The following is a 20672-nucleotide window of genomic DNA, read 5'->3' on the forward strand; positions in this document are numbered from 1 at the left end:
TGTCCTGTCCCCTGTCACTTTGGAGAAAAGGGCAGCTCCCTCCTCTCCACAACCTCCTTTCAGTCAGTTGTAGAGAGCACTGAGGTCTCCCCTCAGCCTCCTCTTCTCCAGGCTGAACAATCCCAGTTCCCTCAGCCGCTTCCCACACGTTCTCCAGCCTCCTCACCAGCCCCGCTGCACTTCTCTGGATGCACTGCAGCACCTCAATGTCCTTCTTCTAGCGAGGGGACCAGAACTGAACAAGGGATTAGAGGTGCGGTGAGTCCAGAGGCAGAACAACCCCCTCTGGACCCTGTGGCCGGGCCGCTCCGGACCATAGCCAACCCCTCCCCGGTCAGTTCCGCCCTCCCGGCCCCGCCGAGGCACGGAGCGGCCGCGGGGGGAGGAGCGGGCGGAGGGCGGTGCAGCCTCGCCTTCCTCCTCCTCCTCCTCCGGGGCGGGGAAGGTTCTGGCAGCTTCTGCCCGGTGTGTGGTGCTGGTGGGGAGCTCCATGGCTAAGTGGGGGCAGGGGGACCCGCGCTGGATCGTGGAGGAGCGCGCGGATGGCACCAACGTGAACAACTGGCACTGGTGCGCGGGGCCGGGGGGATGCGGGGAGGGGGGGTGGGGGTGGATGCGGGGGGCTCATCCCGCCGCTTCCCACGGAGCAGGACGGAACGGGACGCGACCGGCTGGTCGAAAGGGAAGCTGGAGGAGCTGCTGGTGGGGCTGGTGGTGGAGGGCGAGGCCGGGCGGTGCGAGATCAGCGACCTGAAGCACGTGGAGGGCGAGGCGTCCTGCAGCAGCCGCAAGGGGAGGCTCATCTTCTTCTACGAGTGGAACCTGCGCCTCGGCTGGAAAGGTACGGGGCTCTGCCCGCCCTGCTTCCCGGAGCTTTGTCCCGGGAAATCCTCCCGGCTCCCGAGCCTTTCCCGGGACGGTGGTGCGGGATGCCCGTGGGGTTGGGAGGGAGCACTTTGTGGGGGCAGAGCGGGGGTGTTTCGGTGATTCGGAGCCGTAGGGACATGGACGCGGCCCCGAGCTGTAAAAAGCGCTTGTTCTTAAAGGATCCCGAGGCCCCAGCTCGGCTTTTCCTGCCCTCCTTGTTCTTGCATCGTTCCTCGGCATTGTTTATGTAGGGTTTGTGCTCGGTTCTTGGCTGTAACTAAGGACCGAGGGCACCTGCTCCAGTGGGATGTCCCTGCCCATGGCAGGGATGTGGAACTAGATGAACTTTAAGATTCCTTCCAACCCAAACCATTCTCTGACTCTGTGATAACCGTGCAAGATCAAGAGGTAACAAGGAAACCTCTCAGTTAGCAAGTGATAATTCCTACGCAGGTGTCTGTGGGGAAAACTTCCCCCAGTGCTGTTCATCCCCCAGGCAGGGAGAAGATGCGGCTTGCCTCGTTTTTGTGACCCACCAGGCTCTGGGTGCTTAGTTTCTGCAGTCATCATGACTACCTGGCTCCTCTTGAAGCAGCTGCATCTGTGCACACTCGAACATATCGTGTAAACGTCATGGAGAGAGAAGAGACTGCAAAGCCTTACATTTTCTACATCATTTTAGACCACCATATCCATTTTTAATCATAGGATAGTTTGGGTTGGAAGGGACCTTAAAGATCACCCAGTTCCAACCCCCCTGCCATGGGCAGGGATACATCGCATTGGATCAGGCTGCCCAAGGCCCCATCCAACCTGGCCTGGAACACTTCCCGGGATGGGGCAGCCACAGTTTCCCTGGGCAACCTGTGCCAGTGCCTCACCACTCTCATCGTGAAGAAAGCCTAAATCTGTCTCTCTCCGGTTTATACCTGTTCCCCCTTGTCGTATCATCACAAGCCTTTATGAATAGTCCCTCTCCATTTTTCTCCAATAGTCTTCTTCCATTTTTAGAAGCCTTCAGATTTCCAAATATTCATGATGTAGAATACGTACAATATACAGCTTTTTTCTTGTTAAGGTTAAATGTGAAATTTTAGTTTCTCTTTCAGGCTTACCAGTTAATTACAACTTCAATGAAAACTCTGTGGAGTAGGTTCCCTGATACCCCATGTTTGCACTCGGTTTGCAGAGAGCTTGGCATACACCGTGTCACAGTGTTTGTAGGAGTGTGTTGGGTCAGTATTTCACTGCTTGCCTTGCTTTGCAGGATGCATATCCCGCATTGTGGGGACACCGACACCCTTAGAGCAGAGCACTGGAATTGTTTCAGCTTCCCGGTGTTCACAGTTACACCTGTGCGTTTAATTCATTTCCATGGATAGCGGGAGACAGGATAACCTGGGCAGTGTGCAAGGGCAGGTGCTTCAGAAAATTGAACATAGTTTGCACTGAGGATAATGAATTACACTAATATTTAGTGGGTATTATGAAACTAGAAATAATTCTTGATTCTGTGGGATAACGGCTGTGCTCTTCTGTTCTTGTTGTGCTGCACCTGCCTGCAACCCCAGCTTTTGGAAGTTAATCCCATGGTTGTCCCACGGTGAGCTCCTTATTTGCCCACCAACCTGGTAGTGTGGTTTTGGGTAATATCAAGGAATATTTTCCATTTATTAGAGGCCTAAAACTTGATCGCAAATTATGGACCGTCTTCTGCATTGGAGTGAGAAGCAGGAAGAGCTGATAAAAAGAGCCTACACAGGAAATGATGCCAGGATATCGTAATGTCAAATGACAGGCAGTTCCTCCCCAAAATACTGTATTTGGTTCTCAGTTGTTACTGTAGGAGATGGGAATACCAGGGACCGTGTGTAATTTTCCCCTCTCGATTCCTGTGCCCCAGAGCAGGACCACAGTCTCTGGGTGAGTGTTTCAGGTGATGCTGGTGGCTGTTCCAGCGCGTGGCTGCAGTTTGCACCCCTCTTCTTCCTCTTGCCCTTTCCAGCACAGTTCCTTGTGCCTGTGTTTTCCCTGGATAGGCTGCCTGGACTTTAATGTTTGTTTCAATGTTTGTTTCAATGCTGAAACCTGTTTGAACAGATTTGGAATTGAGGTCTGCTCCCACTTAATAGCAGACTTGAAGAAATACTCTTTATTTTTGTATATATCAATAGTTACCAACATTTTAAAGGTTACAATTGTATTACAAACTAAGAAATCCTTACAGTTGTGATCTAAATGTTAATAGAGAGGAAGCCAAAGCTTATACTGTGGTGTGCAGTTTGTATTGGTGCAGTTTAAATAATTGTAATCGGCTTTTGGATATTCTTTTGTTGTTGTTGTTGTTTTTGAGATAAGTTAAAGTTATCCAAGTTTTAAATATTGGTTATCTTGGGTTTGTTGTTTTTTTTTTTTTTTATTTCAGTGTATAAGGTGTAGAAGTAGGCAGAATATTTTGTTTGTATTTCTATACAAATTCTTCCTGAACTCTTTTCCTCTGCTAGGTCTTCATGCTTTTCAGGGTGGGTTTAACTATAGACATCTTTCATGTTGATTAGGTAGTTTGTTAGTTCAGCGTTGTGACGAGTGGAGTGGATGATGTCTTTGAGAACTTAGTTTTAAAAGAGTTTGCTACTACACAGTGAAATTCTCAAAGAGCTGGGACTGATTATATTTTCCTTAATTCAAAAGCCATCATGAGCTCCAAGGTAGAAATGAGAGTGCAGGCTGAACTGCTGAAACCAGGAAACACTGTGATAATTTCCTTCTATAAGTCTTCTGGGATAACTGTAATAGTAACTTGAACTAAATTTGACATTTTGATACATAAAACCAGGATGATTTAAATCCTGAAATTCGCAGCCAGTTTGAAAGGTCCGATGTTTGCAAAACATTGCCCTTAGCAGTTTATAATCCACAGCAATAAGAAAGTGGGGAACTAAGGGTGCTTAATACCACTAAGACTGAGCAAAATGTCTGTTCTCTCTGCTGTTTGAAGATGCAATGAGGATTTCAATGGGTTGATCTCCCTTGTGATGGAAACTTTATAAAAACGTGTCGGTCCCTTTAAAACATAGGTATTTCAGTAGTGGATTTATAGGTAGGTTTTTCTGAGATGTGCTTTCATTGTTTTTTAAAATGCTGGACTGGCAGGAAACAAGTCACTTATTCCTAGGACTGTTATTGGAGTCCCGTGGGGTTCAAACAAATAATCTGATCGCTTGATAAAAAGGTAATAGCTTTGCTGCCACTGTTCTGCCTGTGTTATGTTGATAGCCAGCTCTGTTTGTTTGGGCCTGGCTGCCCAGCACAGACACTGTCTTCATTTAATCTCTTGGACAAGGGGAAAAAGTACCTATTTATTGGTTGTATGAATTTAAACTTGTTGTCTGGCCTGTGTTATTTAGGAATCTTTAAAGGTTGTGAAAATTGTTAATGAAATGAAGTCAGGTTTGTGTTTCACTTCTAAAAACTTCTGCCTGCCTGCTGGCACTTCCTTTTTGGGGAGAGCAGCTTGAAAATAAGAGCTGCTTTACTCTATGCAAAGGCAGTGTTGCGTGGAGTTGCCTATGCTAATCCTGGAGCTGGAAGAGGAAGCAAAGGTGTGAGTTGTGTTGGGCCCAGAAGTGTTTTAATGCTGTAATTAACTGCTTTGCATGGCTTTGTGCTTGGGCTAACGGATTCTCCTGGGAGACTTGGAGAAGCCCCAGAGAGGCCTCCTGGTTTGGCCTTTTCACTGCGTGGATGAGTGGACATCTCCTGGATTAACAGACTTTGCCTATTGCACTGGGCTTTGCTCCTGACTAGGAGGGGGGTCTTTGCACCGGCCACCTCTGTGTGCTACCAGCTGTCATGCGCTCTTCCCCTTGGTAGGAAAAGAAATGAGGAACAGTTTCTTTTTGTCGTTCACCAGTTGGTTTAGCACAGCATAAATTTCATATCCGTGCAGGATATATTGCTCCCTCCGCATCTTTTTCATTCTGTTTGTACATCACTCCTTTCACATATACATCTCTCATAGTAAAGATGTGCCTGGTTAAACTCAATGCCGTGATTTGGGAAGTATTCGATGACTGAAGAGAACAGTGTCATTTCAGGAAGAGAAAAAATGTCCATAAACTGTTTTAAGTGACAGACCCCTGCCATAGAAGTCACTCATCTGGATGTGCTGCATAACATCGTGGAGTTCGATTACCTTTTCATCAGGCATTGGTTTGAGGCCTCTATACGCCATCCCCAGCTGGTCATAATGGAAAGCATTTCTGAACACTTGTTTGTATGCTATGCTGTGATTGTCACCAGTAGCATATTAGCTTATATCTGTGTCTAGGTCCCCCATAGCATGGAGGTCATTTCCAGATAGTAATCAGAAGTAGTGAAAGGGGAGGGTTGCTAAGTAGTAGCTGGCTGTATCTTGCTCCTTGGAAGGTGAGAGAATACAAAGGAATATTATGTCTGCCTTCATGATAGGTCCCATTCTGCAGTGGTGCTTCACACTGTTTGCATTGTCTTGTTGGTGGGCTCCATCTGTTTTGGCATCTAAGCTCATCTGACTATGCAGGTAACTGGGTTTGGGGCAGAGCTGCATGTTCCCGCTATGGCTATTCATCGAAGTAATGAATGGATTTAAATAACGATGCTTTTGCAAGGCAAGGGGGAGGAGTCTTCAGGAGAAAGGAAAGAAAGCATCAAACTTTAAATTTAGTCTTGTCACACAGCAAGGTCTGAGGTAAAGTAATGCAATCCAGGGCTCATACCCTTGAGCGTGCTCATAGAGCTGTTTGGGTAAGTGATGGTGGACCTTTTTCCAGGAAGGCGCAGAGAAGGAGCCTGATTTCTGTTCTTGCAAAAAATTTCTAACATATACAGTGATTTCTGGCAGTTCGTGCTAAAATTGCTTGGAGTAGGAACCATTGGTCTAAAACATTTGTGAGCGAAGTTTAATATTTTAAGAAATTTCATCCGTATCCCTGCCCATTATACTCACATACGTTTTATGGAGTGCCTGTATGTTGGGAGTTTTTCAGATATTTAGGAAGGAGTAGCTAGCATTTTAGGGCGCTTCTAAATAAAGGTCAGACAAATCTAGGGGTAGAGGAGGATATTTTGCCCTTACACCTTTCCAGATCCCATTCTGTGTTTGCAGACAGAAGTTCTGAGTGGAGAGCATTGAAGAGCCAGCGGTGGCAGAGGCAGGAGGGCAGTGCAGGCTGTGCGTTGGGAGATATTCTTGTATGTATGAACATACCTTAATGCACCTGTATAGGAGAACACAGCTCTGAGAGTAGGTCCCTGTGAACGTACTGTGACACCTTCAAGACTTTTGGTTGCTATTTAGTTCCTTCTAATTAGATTCTAGGCAACTTGCTTCAAGTAACGCTTTCGTACAACTGATTTTCAAGGTAAAACTCTTGCTTTGGGGGAAACAGTTTTTAATAACGCGTTGTTGGACTTGATGATCTTAGAGGTCTTTTCCAACCTTAATGATTCTATGATTTAAGAATTCATTATGTTAATACAGGTACAGTGAAAGAGTCTGGTGAGAAACATAAGGGATCTGTTGAAATTCCTAACCTGTCAGAAGAAAATGAGGTAGATGATACAGAGGTAGGTGTGAAATACTGATATGGCTATATAGGATCAGAATTCTTAAATAAAGCGTTAATCAACATATAGGCATCATGTTTTGATTTATCCTGTGATTAAGTGGGCATAATTGCACTTGGATAGTTTATTTCATATTTTAATTTTTATACCTGGAATAATGACTTATCTCTGTTCTCGAATTTACTCGTGAGGAATGTGCACGGTTTTCTTTGCTAATTATTGTTTGTGATTATATAACTACAAATGTGAGAAGAATTCTGCTTGCTGTAGCCTTAAAAAAACTCCACCTCCTTTCCCCCAAACCTAAGAACTTGAGCAATCTCCTTGTTGGTCATATGGCAGCTGATACCGTGGCTTCCTCAGGTTCCTCAGCCCCTGCTGTGTAGTAGGCAACTCTGTTTATACTTGATGAACTTGACTAAGCTACTGTGGAGAGGAGTTGATTTATTTAAGTCAAAACCCAAGAGGACCTAATTTTAGCAAAGGTAGGATAAAGTGCAAAGATAATGAACTTGAAATTGCAGCTGTCCTCTGAATATAGTAAACAAAGCCAGAATATTTTCCTTTGTTGCCAGAAGCCAAAAGGCTCCCATTTAGATGCCTCTTAGTTCTTGTAATTTTTGTATTTCTAGATAAATGTTAGCAAAAAGAAAGGGGAAGGCGATGTTCTGAAGGACCTTATGAGAACTGAAGGAGCCACAAAAGTCAGAGAGGCCCTGAGAGATTACCTGAGAGCACTTAAAACAGGTAATTTAAACCAGTACGTTAGGTATGGGCTTATGCAGTCTTCTTTTCTTGACTGTATTTACAAGTCCTTGGGTTTGTATTGTTTTTAATTGTCATCAGCTGAGATGAAGTACAGTAGTCCTACTGATCAAATCCTTTATTGCTGTCAAACATGGGAGTGTCCGCAAGTTTCTGTAGCGACCCCAGAGATTGCTGCAAGACCTGCAGGCTGGATCCCAAAGCAGCGCCCTGCCCTCAGCTTGTCATTGCTCTGCTGTGCTGTTCGGAGTTCATGCAGATGGTCTGTCCTTTAATTTTGGGTCAGGTAGCACTGAAAAGCCTGTGTTTTTAAGGGAAACGGCCATTAGGCTTTTTTGCTAATAAAAACATATGGGTGAGGTTGGGGAAACTAGGCTGGAGTTGTATGGCCTAATCTTGTGTTCATAGTTTTGGCTGGCAATCGTCATGACATATCTGAATGTCGGGGTGGTTGTACAGCTCGATTTCCTACCGAAGAGTGCTTTTCTTTGTTACAGAGTTCACCTTGGGAATGATTCTGCCAACAAAAGCTGCCACTGGTCAGGAGCTGCCTGCTGAGCAAAACGTAAGTGGGAACACCATGCAGGTATGCTGGCTCTGTGTTGTACGAATTTAATAGTACCCTAAGTGTAGTCTGTACATATTTTGCGGTGGTAACAACTGCATCTTCCTATGATTACCTGCAGAAGTTAAAAGCCTTTGGGGCGGAACTGCCTCCTCATTGCTGTAGTACAGAAATGATCCATCGTGGCTGCTGGGCAGGAGCCCGCCAATGCGGAAGGAGGATAGCAGTATTGATGCACCCCTTCATGCTTTTGATGTACCCCTTCTTGCTTCTGTAATGGCTGTAGCTGCAGCAAGGCAACACTAGAGTTCACTGCATGGATCACTTCTCCCAATCTGAAGTTAGTTTCAGGTAGTGTTGGAATAAATGACACACATAATTTTGTCACTTACTTAGAGAATGCTATTAATAATACTTTAAAATAAATATGAAAGTAGGTTGTGCAATTAACGTGTATTCACAACAGTGTGTTTAAGAATGCACAGGTAATAACAATTCCACCATTTCAGAACTTGTAAATGTTTAATCTTTCACTCATTCATGTGAATGTCGTTTGCTTTACAGAATTCAGCTTCCCCCCAGTCTTTGGATACGGTTGGTGTAAAAATCCCAACAGTGAAGATACTTATGAAAGAAATATTCAACTCTCCAGCGGACAAACTTTATAGCATCTTTACAACTAAAGATGTAAGTGACACTCCCAGCAGGGAGTATAACTTAATGAGGATGCTGTTGTATCTGGATAGTTGTGTTAAGTATTGTATGTGTTGCACTCATAGTGTTGAGTACAGCTAATACTGCTCAAGTACCTTAAATGGAGAGATGCAATTGTCCAGAAACCGAAGGCTTCACGAGGCGTCCTTTTCTCCTAACTAAGTATTTGCAGTTCTGATTGTCATCATTTGCTCTTCAAGTTCTGCTGAAGAGCTGCACGGTGACAGCTGCTGAGGCAGTGTGTCAGTTTGGGCAAAGAACCGAAGGCTTGGTAGCTGACCTCTTTGACAAGGAGTCAGGTTCTTGTGATAGCAGTCAGAAAGCACTAGAAGGTGGCAGTAGGATCATGGCACTTTTACCTTTCTGATGAGTACTTACTAGGGTGGTTTACACATCTTATTTTGCCAGTTATTCCTTAATAGGCAGAAAAGCCAACTAAATAAAGCGAAGCTGTACTACGTATGTAGTCAGTGCAGTGGAACCACACATGCCTTTGCTAGTAAGAAAAAGCTTAGCTTTTTTGTGTAGGTACTTGTCATTCAGCAGCCTAAAGTGCTCTGTAACAGCACTGTTGTTAGCCAGTTAATTAGGTTAACTACTGGATGCAACAATATTGTTGCTTATAGGGTACAAAATATAAAACTACTGATTTGGGGTTTGTGCCCTTCAAAAGAGCCTGGGCTGCTATTGGAGACATGGGAATTACTTTCTCCAAAATACCACTGGGAAACAGTAATGTGTCTCAGCAGCTCTTTTGCACCTTCCTGAAACTGCTGCTCTGTTTCATATCCAAACCTTGTACCAGGCAGTCACCTCTGCATTTGTTGGGTGCTTTTGTCCACACCTCTTGCTAGTCTTCCCTTGTCCAATTTGCATTTACCATCACAGCCTTCTCAGCATTGATGTTCCTGTTCTGTCACCTCAGTGGCCCCTGCTGCTACCACAGATCTCAGTGCATGCTGTATAAAAGTGCTTAGACTCTTATGTATAGTAGAGTTAGGTTAATTCTTCAGCAACCCTCCTTTGTCTCAAAGGTGCATTACGTATCCATACAGATTTGCAGTTAACAGAGTTGTGCTGCATTCTTCTTTTCCCAGTTGGTACAGAAGTTCTCAAAATGTCCCGCTGTGATTGAAGCTGAGAAAGGAGGCAAACTTCAGATGTTTGACGGCTGTGTCAGCGGCGAGTATGCAGAATTGGTAAAGAGTTCCCACTTTGCACTTGAAAACCAGGGGGACACAGCGGGAGGGCCGTCAGCTGCTTCTCTGAGCCAAAAAGTAATGCAAGTTTCTGACATTTCAGTTTCTCTTAATGCCTATTCAGATCCTTTAGGACAAAGCCTAAAATTGCTATTATGTTGTGAGTTTTCTTCTGTGTCAAAAGAGCAGGCACCAAGTACACCCAGTGACCTACACTTGGGAGAGAAGGCTCAGCCCCACCCTTTTTCAGTAGGAGGAGTTAGAAAGCTGGTTAAAGGTTTATCTGCCAAATCTGTATCAATTACTCTTGTAACTGGATAAATGCTCTCTTTTCAGTTCAGGGCAAATATTACACTCTCCCTGACTGAATCCTTTTGCAAATAGAAGGAAAAAAATAGTAATTAGAGCTCAGCTCCATTTTTGAAACCTCTGAAAAATTACTTTCACAGTTGCTAAGCTTAGCCTTGGTATTTTAATGTCCATCCATATCACCGGCAACTGGACAAGTTCTAAAAAAGAGAAGCTTGGAAAATTGGATCCTCAGTTCAAGCTAATAAAATGTTCACTCCAGAAAGGGCTCAGTCTGAAAACATACACCCTGCAGAGCTGCTACACCTGCAGTTGGCTTCAGCAGTAGCATCCCATTATGGAAGCTGAGGGAAGTCAGTGCAATTAGATGAGGAGCGATTGAGATGATGCAGTCAAAGTATAGATGTAATGGCTTAGGGAAGGCAATACCCTGAGACCAAGCTTGGGCTGACGTAGCGCACGTCCTTATGGTGCAGAACCTGCCCTTCTCATGGGCGCTGCTGGCAGACTGGAAACCATTTGTACGCAGTACTGCCCAACATATACATTAAAGCAGGCTGGATTGCCTGACACAAAATCATGGGCACAACGTCAAGTGTACGAATTTCAGAGGTGGGAACGTAAGTCTTGCTGTGCCCATTTCAAGGTCTGCAATAAACCCATTGGTTTGTATAGATAACTGATCAGCCTGACCTTTCCTATAGAGGAACAAAACAGTAGACTATAGGAAGCTGAGAGTTTGGTGACAATATTGTATATAAAACCCAACCCAAATCTCTGTATTGTTTACATCCATACATCTACTATTACATAAAATAATGCTCCTCTCACTTTTCAGGGGAGAATTAGCATTGAGCAGTCGTAACTGCCAGTTCTCTCAGATGCTAAATGAGACCTAATGCTAATTATCTTCTTACAGGTCCCAGGCCAAAGGATTGTCTTGAAGTGGAGGTGTAGGAACTGGCCTGATGGTGAGTCTTTCTGAGGAGCTCTAACAGAAGCAGCATGTTTGCAGGGAGAAGGAACAAATGCAGCGGGTGGCAGCCTTGCTAGCTGGGAGCTCGCTGGGTCTGCAGTCTTTGGGGAACGGCCTAGTGGCGGTAGTAGTTGTCCTCGGTGAAAAGAGGTTTCACTGAGACACAGGCAGGAGCAGATATGAAATGAGCAACAACTGTAATCCTTTAAAAACATCTTTATTGAAATGTCATATTTTCTTCTGCAGAACATTATGCAATGGTTGCCTTGCATTTCAAGGATATGGCTGCTCAAACGGAACTGCAGTTAGAGTGCAGAGGAGTTCCTGTCTCTAATGAAGACAGTACAAGACAGTGTTGGAAGAAGCAGTATTTTGAAGAAATACGTATTTTACTGCAGCAGCCCCAGGACAGCATGGAATGACAAGAGCACTGTAGTTTTCTTAGGGCATTACTTTTTATACTTTGTTGACATTTGTTTTTTTTAACGAAAGTAATTTATTTCTGGGAAGAATAAAGACCCATGTCTATGATAATGTATATAATTTAAGTGTTATTTATGGGTTTTAGTGGATGAGGTGGCGGGTATGTTGGGCTGTCTATAAACTGCTTTACTTGGGGAACATGATTTCTGCTTTGCTTGCACCTTCAGAGAGCAGTGGTGCTGCAGCTGCAGTAATGCACTGCCATCACAGGTAGGTAAGCTACACAAATCAATAGAAAGCATTTGCCGTTCTTAGTCAACGGACTGGGTGGCAAAATTAAGTCCCCCTAGGAGATGGGGTACCCGTCAGAGCTGAACTGGAAGGGATTATGGAACTGCTAATACATGAGGTCTTTCAAGGAATGCGGGGGATATAGTTGACAGCCTCTTTAGATACTACTTCAGATTGCTTTAGCTGCAGACTGAGACTGATTTTGGTTTTAACCTGCAGCAGTTTCAGGGAAAAATAACAAACGACGCTGTGTGTTTGGGGTGGGTGTGAGGGTTACCACTACTAAGTCTGCATGCACTGCACTCCATTACGTGACCTCAGTGTGAGATCTATTTTGGAAGAAACAAACAGTAGTAACATCTTCATTTTGCAATGTTGTAGGCCTTCCACTTAAATTATTAACAGCTTTCTGCATTCTGTAGCTCACATTAAAGTGGGCAACTGTTTGTAAGAGAAGTTTGACAAAAGCATAGTTGGGATACTGAAAGTAAAGAATTGTTACTTTTCATTAAACCACACTGAGGTTAGCAAGGATAACTTAATTCTCAAATGCTTTATAAAAATATGTATGAATTAAATATGCGATTTGAAACAAATTGACCAAAAAAGGGCAAAGCTGCCTGTGCAAAGAATGGTTGGCTCAATAAAATAGATGATTGCACATGCAGTTTGTTTTCTCCATTCACTGATACTACCAAACTAAATGAGGCTGTACAGAAGTTCAGTCCTTTAGATTTTATTCTGTCAGGACACCAATGTACAGCAACCTTACTGCACGTACACTACATCAGCCAGAAGAGAAAGATGTGCTACTCTTTTCCACAGGCAAGATTTTCCCTGGGAAGGTTGCAGTCAGTTATCCCCTGGGAACTGAGGTGAGGTTTGTTGCAGTACCACACGTCAGAGCGATCAGACAGATGTACAGACCTGGTTACCAGGTGCTGGTTTGGTTGTGTTGGAGGTGTTCTGGACAGGATGGAGAACAGCCTGGTGAGAAGTGCCACGTTTTCACATATTTCTCTGAATGTCAAAATTTAGTCACATTTTCTTGACAACGATTCAAGGACAAAGAACCTAACATTTAGAATATAAAAATGATTTGGAGCGCTGGTTGACCAAGGGGCAAACTTTAATTTAAGACAAGATCAGGCTAAGCAGTTTTGTGTGTAGATGATCGCATGACACTGTGGTGTCTTGAGAGGCAGCTGCTACATCTAATGACAGGTGTCTTCAGAGATGGTATCCTGCAGCCCCAATACTTCTCCGGGAAGTCTTTCCTCCTGACTAAAAACCCGCTTCCATCTTACAGTCACAAGTCTCCACTACTTGTACTTTTTGCTAGTCTGAATTTTCTCATCCCCTTCCTCTGGCAGGAGTGACCCACTCAACTAAGTGCCAATCATCAGTGTTAAAAAGCAGTGACTTGTGTTTGCAGTGTTGTACCACTCGCTTCCAGGTCTGGGACAGCCAACCCTCCCCTAGAAAACTGCAGCTGCTGGTGGGAGGTGCAGGACTGTGGGAAGAGGACCAGCCCCAGCCAGTCTGGAGTTCCTCTCTAAGGAAAGGGTAGTGGATTCAAAGTGTCATTTTTCTTTAATGTTCTTGTTCCCTTGTGCCTGCACAGCTTCAAGTTTGATAATATATACAAGCATTTTTAAGTTAAAAATGTGATGCACCCACGTTTATCCTGCTTGTAGGCCAGCCTGCAAGAAAAGAAGGTGAAAGACAAGCAGGCAGTTTTCACACTCACACAGATGGCACTGTAGGTAATGGGCTGCCATTACCATCAAAAAAAAGAGGACATCTGTTTGCTTCCCCAGCATTCCTACACTCTGCCCATCACTGCGTGTACTGAACTTGGCTCATGCCAACCTCAATTTCTGCGAAGTTATTATGGAATTAGAAAAAAATCAAGTTCATTTTGCCAGTAGCAGGCAGCCTTCAGGAGAATTTCTGGCACTATCAGCCAGCCACTGCATAAAGGGGACAACTCATCTTAGAGGGGCAAAACCATTTATTGTTGAGTGCTAAATTTCTCACAGACTCCAGGAGTTTAGTAAAACCGAAGAATGTTAAACTACTAGTTATCCTTGGCTGGATGGGGCAGAGTGAAGAATTGCATATTGTTTAGAAACAAGTATGATGACAGTGATAGAGCATCATACATAAGGAAATCATACTATCATAAATACAGCTTGTTTTCTAAAGAAGTCCCTGCGAAGAGTTCCCTATCCTAAAATTTTGCCAATGTAACAAAGAGAAAAATAGGAGTGGAGACAGCTGTAGAGAGTTTGTGGGAAATACCTCAAATTTATTGGAATTCCTGTGTTTTAAGGAAACTGATGAGCACAGAAGACATTCCAGGGAGAGCGAGCAGTATGAAAGAAGTGACAAAGCAGAAATGGGCAAAGGCAGTTTTGGTTGTGATCCAACCACCTGGTCTCCAGAAGGCCAAAAAGAAAAATAATGAAAGGTGAAAAAGATTTGTAAGGCCATCGCCAAAAGCCAGCTGAGAGGACGGTCTTAGCTCCAGTCCAGCTGTGAGAGGCTCTGCTCAGGGAGGACAGGGGAAAGAGAAAGTATTTGAAAAGCATTCATTTCGGTAAGGTTAAGTGGGAGGTGGGACTTTCAGGAGGAAATACATAACAATTACAGGAGAGGTGGGATGAGCCATGGAAGAGAATAAAAGCTTTAAGAGACTGAGGAAGCCAGTTAAAAGTGAGGTTTTCAAAGGCAGGGATAAAAAAAAGCACTCTTGAAGGCAAAGAAATACAAACCAGAAGACTGTGTTAGAGTAAAAGAAGGGGAATGCCAACCTACAGAACCTGGAAAATACCTGTAAAAGAAGATAAGAGGTGCAAACAAAGATACAGAGGAGGAATCAAGTTTGTACATGTACCAATTACTTCTAATTAGTTAAAAAAACGTGAATGCTGGGAAAAATATCCCATTAAAAATTGCAGGAATACTCGGGGAAATTTGAAAGTCTTGCAATGGAAGAGCAGTAAGAGCAACAACACTTCTGGTAATCTTGACACAATTTTGAGCAAAAGCATAGAAAAGCTGGTGCTAAATTTAGTTAGTTTAGAGCAAGAGGATAGCAATTTAATTAAAGCTAATCAATGTGGGGTTTAATATCTTTCAAATCTGATCTAGCCTTTTGAAGAGGAGGCAGCGGAACTGCTGGCCTAACATAGCTCCTATGTACAATGCACCTTCCTCTGCAAAGCACTTTGCACAAAACCCCTACGGACTGCGTTGCTGAAACTTAACATGAAATTGTTAAATTTCTTTGTTAATAGAAAATGGTTATCAAGTAAACGGACTCCTAGTGAGATTCTAAATGGCCAGTTATATATTTGTGAGAAAATAATTGACAATAAACTACAAAATTAACCACTAACAGCATTTGCAAATCACATAGACAGGGCTGTAGGGGAAAACATCCTAAACTTACAGGACATTGTCAGTAGTCAGAAGGGCTCATGTTCATCTGGGAACACAGAAGAGGAAGAAGGGTACATTGCTTGCTTGTGTACCATTTATGAAATAATTATTAAATACTGTTTGTACTCAGTGTACACTTCAAAAAGGGATCGCCAAACAATGAGAAAAAAAAAATCATAAAAGACAGACTCTCGGTCTCCAGCAACAGAATCAGGGTATGAGCTCATCCTGGAGGAGAAGCTAGAGCCAACAAAGCGTTACACCTGGAAGGTGAAGTCACACAATGCACCAAAAATCAGATGCACGTCTTTAATAAGAGTAAGTAATTAACTGAAACTACTCACCAGAGGATTATAATGGCTGCTTCATCACTGGATGATTTTCAGATCGATAGGGGAGTATCTTCCTAAGGACACTGTGACCCAATCACAAACTGGGAGGCTTGGTAGAAGACTCAAATTCTGATATTCGTTATGTAGAAGTTTTAAGTCGAAGCTGTTGATGAGTTCTCTGAAGTCACCATCTACAGAGAAGTTGATCAGAAAGGGTAATAAAACTATCCCTAAGAGAGTGAAAACTTATTTACATCATGTCTGAATAATAATAACTTAAGCACTCACCAGCATCAAAAGGTGCTTGTAAATGCAGGAACAGAAGTGCTAACGAAGGGGAGTATGAAGTGTAAAGACACAAATAATTACAGAAGGTTAAAATGAGAGTAGATTCAAAGAGGGTAAGAGGAGTCTCCATGTAATAGAAACCTGGAGAAGCAAACGATGCTAAACTACATTGAATGGTAGACAGAATGAAGAGTTTGGGAGAAAAAAGACAACAACAGATGCGTTATGAAGACAACAGGAAAACAAATGAGCTATGCAACTGGAATATGAAGCTGAAAATGGAGTTTAATCAGATATTAAAACTGGTATCATTGACAGTCCAAAAGATCACATAGGAAAGCGATATTGCTGAGAAGTAGTAACAGGAGGAAATGTGACGAGGAAAGATGATAAAGTCATTCCAACATTTCAGAGGGTGTAGAAGTTGTCAAGAAAGCAACGCAGCGTGGCCAGAGGGAGTGAGGCTCCAGGGGCAGCATGGGCCGAGGAAGAAAAGGAATGAAGTCCACAAATGGTACAGGAGAAAAATATGTCTAACACAGGTTAAAACTAGGGAAATGAAAAATTCCCCTGGCTTCTAACACCACTTAATGTCTAACAGTGTGGGGAAAAAAGTAAACAACCACCAGTCCCCCTCGGAACATTCATGCAAAGGAAACCAGAAAAAGATAAGGATTTACAGAACTATATACAATTGTTCATCATTTCTCTCTGCACCTGCTTCACTTTTGAAGTTGTCTGATGAGAAATCCAAAGACTGAAGCAACATGTTATAAACAAATGAAAAGTCATCACAATCAGTTTAATGAAGTGCACAGAATAGCAATTGATCATGTCAATAAAAATAAAACAATTAATTTTACATCAAGTGTGCTTTATTTCCTCCACAGGTATTCTGTTAAATAAAGCACCATATATATACTGCCAGGCCACAGCTAAAGAGGATTCTTTACAGAATCAAATTTCTTGTGGTTGTTTAGTATACAAGTAAACTTAATTTTGATAATAAGAACCACAGCGATCTGAGGCAATTGCCTCTATTATAAGGTACAAAACTGGCACAGAGGACACCATATTATACACAGTAAAAATGCCATAAGTTTAAATTACATCATACAGGGCAAGGAGGCCCTGTTCTCCCAGACAGCCATATTAAATGAAAGCCACTACAGTGAACTCTTAATTACATAAAACATACCCATTATCTGATTGCCCTTTAAGAAAGTGTACGATAGATGCAAAAAAATAAAACCAACCCAAAACCTGGAGTTCTGCCTGACCAAGAATTAAGCATATAAATCTGTCTTGCCATTCAAGCAGAGAGCACTGGACAAACTGAAGCACAAAACGGAAATAAGCAAAACTTATACAAACAGCATTTTGGGGGGGAAGAGAGGGAAAAAAAAAATAGACTTAAAAGCAGACATGCTCCATCTAATGTCAAGAAGCAGCTTGGTTTCCTTTTCCAGATATCCTTGTGACCACGTGAATTGTTGACTCAATGGTCCTACACAGGATGTCTAAAATGTCATGCTGCTGCATGTGACTAAAAAGTCCTCTGGAATGGCCACAACTGATTGATAAACTGCTATCGGGGTCCTGGGATGGTAAGGCTTGACCATCACAGCTCCGCAAATCTGCGAGGTCAGATAAAACTGCTGTAATCGATGTGGAAGGAAATTCCGAGTCCTCCTCAGCTCCAATGGGATCCTTGGAATTCTGCAGTTCTTTAAATTCTTTGCATTCCTCAAATTTACCGTTTCCCGACTGTTCTTCCGTGTGCTGTGACCGTGTTGCTAACATTATGTCTTCTGAAAATGAAGATGGAACTTCCATTCTGTACTCTTTGACAGAATCGTTCTCAGGAGAAGGAGGATCTTGCTCAGTGCCTGGATCAATGATCGAAGAGTCCCGTGTCTCATTATCTGAAGTGCTTGTTGGGGTCAACGCCTCCCGGGGTTCAGTTTTTGTATCACTGATACAACTATCTACAGTGTGCTCCTCGTCACTGCTGACCCGTCTTCTCTTTACAGGAGTAGCTCCTTCATCATCTGTAAGAAGAAAGGAAACTCGCTTAAGGAAAATGCATTGTTTTCATCCATGTAACATAGAATCATAGAACAGTTTGGGTTGGAAGAGACCTTATGGATCATCCAGTTCAACCCCCCCACCATGGGCAGGGGGACACCTTCTACTGGATCAGGTTGCTCAAAGTCAAATTCATGTAATTGCCTAGAATTTTAGGCCCATAATAAAATATTTATTATTTATTCCCAGCGTAGTGCTGGGGATTGAAGCCAAGAAATGGCCCACACTGCAGGGTAACAAACCAATGTGTTATCTTAATATTGTAAAAGTTTCTAAAATCTTAGAATTGCTAGAGTGACACCATTACAGAAGGCAAACCTTTAGTTTTTCTTTCTTTGGCTTCTTGCTCTTGTAGTGAGTTCCTCTGTTGTTGACAAGCTCTACATTTGTTTAAAAGTTCTTGTAAGGTTGGAATTAGGGCTGAATTGAGCTGTTTGGGAGTGTGCACTGAAAGCAGCAAGGCAAGTGCTCGGAGGTCCTAAAAAAACAGAAGTAAGCAAACTTAACTAGCCTTATTTCATACTTTTATTTGATTAACGCTACACACACAGAGATCTGTGCAATCAGCAGAGACTTCAACGTGTTCTGAACATCCAAAAGATCAAATTCTACATATACTTACGCTATTGAAATTCCCCACTCACTACTAACTTGCTGACCTTAATGTTGATCTGTCCTAAGCAGATGACTGTGCTGCTCACTGTAAGATGAAACCTTTTGCTGGGTTAGAACATTTCTACAATTAACTCTACTGACCTTTGCTTTACTCCCTCTCCATCCCCTCCTTAATAAGCTGCCCCTCAAGTCTTATGCTCCCCACCATCAGCTTGGAAGACCCAAGTATGTACACCGTGCATGCTGAGTGAGTGTGTATGTGGGGAACGGAGAGTTCTGGAGAGCTCAGATTGCTGCTCTGTAAATTTAGGGCTATCTGATTGGTAAAGGTTATTGTTTCCAGCCAGACAGTAAAGACAGCCTCCTGGGCTCTCACCAGGAGTCCGCCTTACGGATAAAATTGAGCTAACAATGCCCATCTCTTTAATTAGAACACAGCACGTGACACCGAAGAGTTTCTATGGAAAATAAGTTACCTCCTAAATGATGATGCTGGTATTTGAACGACTTAGAAAAGACTCACCCCATTTAAAGTAGAGCTTGCTTTGGAAATTTCAACTCTCTGGTTGCTGAAGTCAGATTCTAGGCTTTGATATTGATTTATTAGATTTGTAATTAGAGTATTGATTAAGTTGGCACAGTTCGCTTCAGAAAACACTTGCCCTTGGACCTGTTAAAAGAACATACTTTTTTAAAAAAAAAAACAAAATAGAACTATGAAAACAGTCTCCTAAACTGAAATAATATAAATGATTACAAGTCTTGAAACAGAAATCATCACTAAAAGACCACCTACCTTCAGGAGAAAATGGGTCAGAAAGGTGTATACAACATTGTTGTTAAGAAAGGTTCTTTCATCCATCAGAATACATTTTATATATTCTGCAAAAACTGGATCTTCACAGAGGAGCTTTATGCAGTTCTTTGACATTGTGGACTGATGAAAAGAGAGAGAACACTGCAAGGTCATCACTGCAAGCACGGCACTGTGGTAGCACTGTCTGCAATGGCTGTCTCAGCCGAAGACATCTAGCCAGGCCCACTGACGCTCTTAATTCATACTGGACTGTTCTTACTGATAAAAATACTTCAGGTTTATCAGGTAACAGTAAATTGTACAAATGAATTATTATTTCACATTTCCCTTTTATGAAGTTTGTTCACTGGGAATGCCAGTTTATCACCATTAGTGTGGATCTGAAGGGCTGATGTCCGTGAGTTAACTACAGGGCCCTCTTACAGAGGTGCAAAGGGCTCTCTTACAGAGGTGCAAAGGCCCCTCCTTGCAGATGGTACTCAGGACTTAAGAGATCTCCTCATTTTTATTCCATCATACCAGTGTTTACACTACATAAAAAGGTGGAAATGCACAGGGGCAGATTGAAGTAATTTTTGGACACCGCACAGGCTGCCATCCTGCCAATCTTATGTACTGTGTGAAGCTGCCACCTACTCTTTTGCAGGACCCAGGGCATACTGGTGATCAAACACAATCTGCCAGATTTTTACACTTGACTTAGCAGGTTTTCATAAGGCAACATAAGTAGAGGTATTTTCTATTCCAAGTATTACTTTATTGAATGATCAAACAATACCCACTAGTTAAAATTCACTGGTTAATCATTGTACGTTCATTGTATTTTGCCTGTATTTTCATTCCATTACTTCCCAAACCCACTGACTCTTACCTGAGTCTGACAAAGCTCTGTCCAAAGTTTGGGGAATAATGCAAGATGAAGTGGCAAACCTTCATACGCTACTAGGACACCTGAAATTTTATGAGAAAATAAGATTGTGTGTCAGAATTTTGTTGGAGATGCTCACTTCCAGATAAAACATTTAACGAGACCACGTTCTAAGCACTTTTTAGAATCAGAAAGACCTATCGTCTGTGACATTTTTACATTTTACACTTAATACATACGTGCATCCCTTCAGCATTTCTGTGAAACATGGAAAAAAAAACCCCAACCCAAAAGAAAAGCTGGCTTTAGTTCTGGGTTTGTTACCAGGTTATTTCATTACTGACTTACATTTTCAACCTGTGCTACAGCACTTAACGTTTTAACTATATCTTTCTTTAAAACTAGCGTATAATTTTTAAAGCATGATCTTTATTATTAACCCAAGCACCATCACCACCTGGGACCATGAAAGAGTTGTGAAATACTCTAAACAGCAGCAAA

At 42.7% G+C, this 20672-nt stretch overlaps 2 protein-coding genes across 9 annotated transcripts in view; one reads left to right on the forward strand and one right to left on the reverse strand.

Annotated features, from left to right (window-relative positions):
* Positions 1-415: 415 nt before the first annotated feature.
* On the forward strand, positions 416-15467 carry AHSA2P (Putative activator of 90 kDa heat shock protein ATPase homolog 2). Its single transcript, XM_054060862.1, has 9 exons — positions 416-570; positions 651-841; positions 6389-6474; positions 7107-7221; positions 7737-7804; positions 8369-8491; positions 9616-9717; positions 10946-10997; positions 11249-15467. Exons 1-9 carry the CDS (start codon positions 491-493, stop codon positions 11422-11424), a joined length of 993 nt encoding a protein of 330 aa, XP_053916837.1. The 5' UTR covers positions 416-490; the 3' UTR covers positions 11425-15467.
* A 1099-nt stretch (positions 15468-16566) lies between these two features.
* Positions 16567-20672, reverse strand: part of USP34 (ubiquitin specific peptidase 34) — a 138354-nt gene continuing 134248 nt past the window's right edge. For all 8 annotated transcript variants that reach the window (XM_054060865.1, XM_054060864.1, XM_054060870.1 and 5 more), the window contains 5 exons: positions 20175-20254; positions 19283-19423; positions 19010-19156; positions 18190-18349; positions 16567-17834 (listed from right to left, as the gene is read on the reverse strand). In XM_054060865.1, the coding sequence (XP_053916840.1) occupies positions 17224-17834; positions 18190-18349; positions 19010-19156; positions 19283-19423; positions 20175-20254 (1139 nt within the window). In that variant the 3' untranslated portion in view covers positions 16567-17223. The remainder of the gene's footprint in view (positions 17835-18189; positions 18350-19009; positions 19157-19282; positions 19424-20174; positions 20255-20672) is intronic.

Source organism: Cuculus canorus, chromosome 3 (assembly GCF_017976375.1).
Source record: "Cuculus canorus isolate bCucCan1 chromosome 3, bCucCan1.pri, whole genome shotgun sequence".
Classification (NCBI taxonomy): Eukaryota; Metazoa; Chordata; class Aves; order Cuculiformes; family Cuculidae; genus Cuculus; species Cuculus canorus.

What these genes read in the sequence shown, in the direction of transcription:
- AHSA2P (XM_054060862.1), top strand. Translation starts at nt 491, where the DNA reads ATGGCTAAGTGGGGGCAGGGGGACCCGCGCTGGATCGTGGAGGAGCGC. An exon ending in CCTGAGAGCACTTAAAACAG is followed by an intron (nt 7,222 to 7,736) that starts GTAATTTAAACC and finishes TCTTTGTTACAG; the next exon opens with AGTTCACCTTGGGAATGATT. An exon ending in GCATCTTTACAACTAAAGAT is followed by an intron (nt 8,492 to 9,615) that starts GTAAGTGACACT and finishes TTCTTTTCCCAG; the next exon opens with TTGGTACAGAAGTTCTCAAA.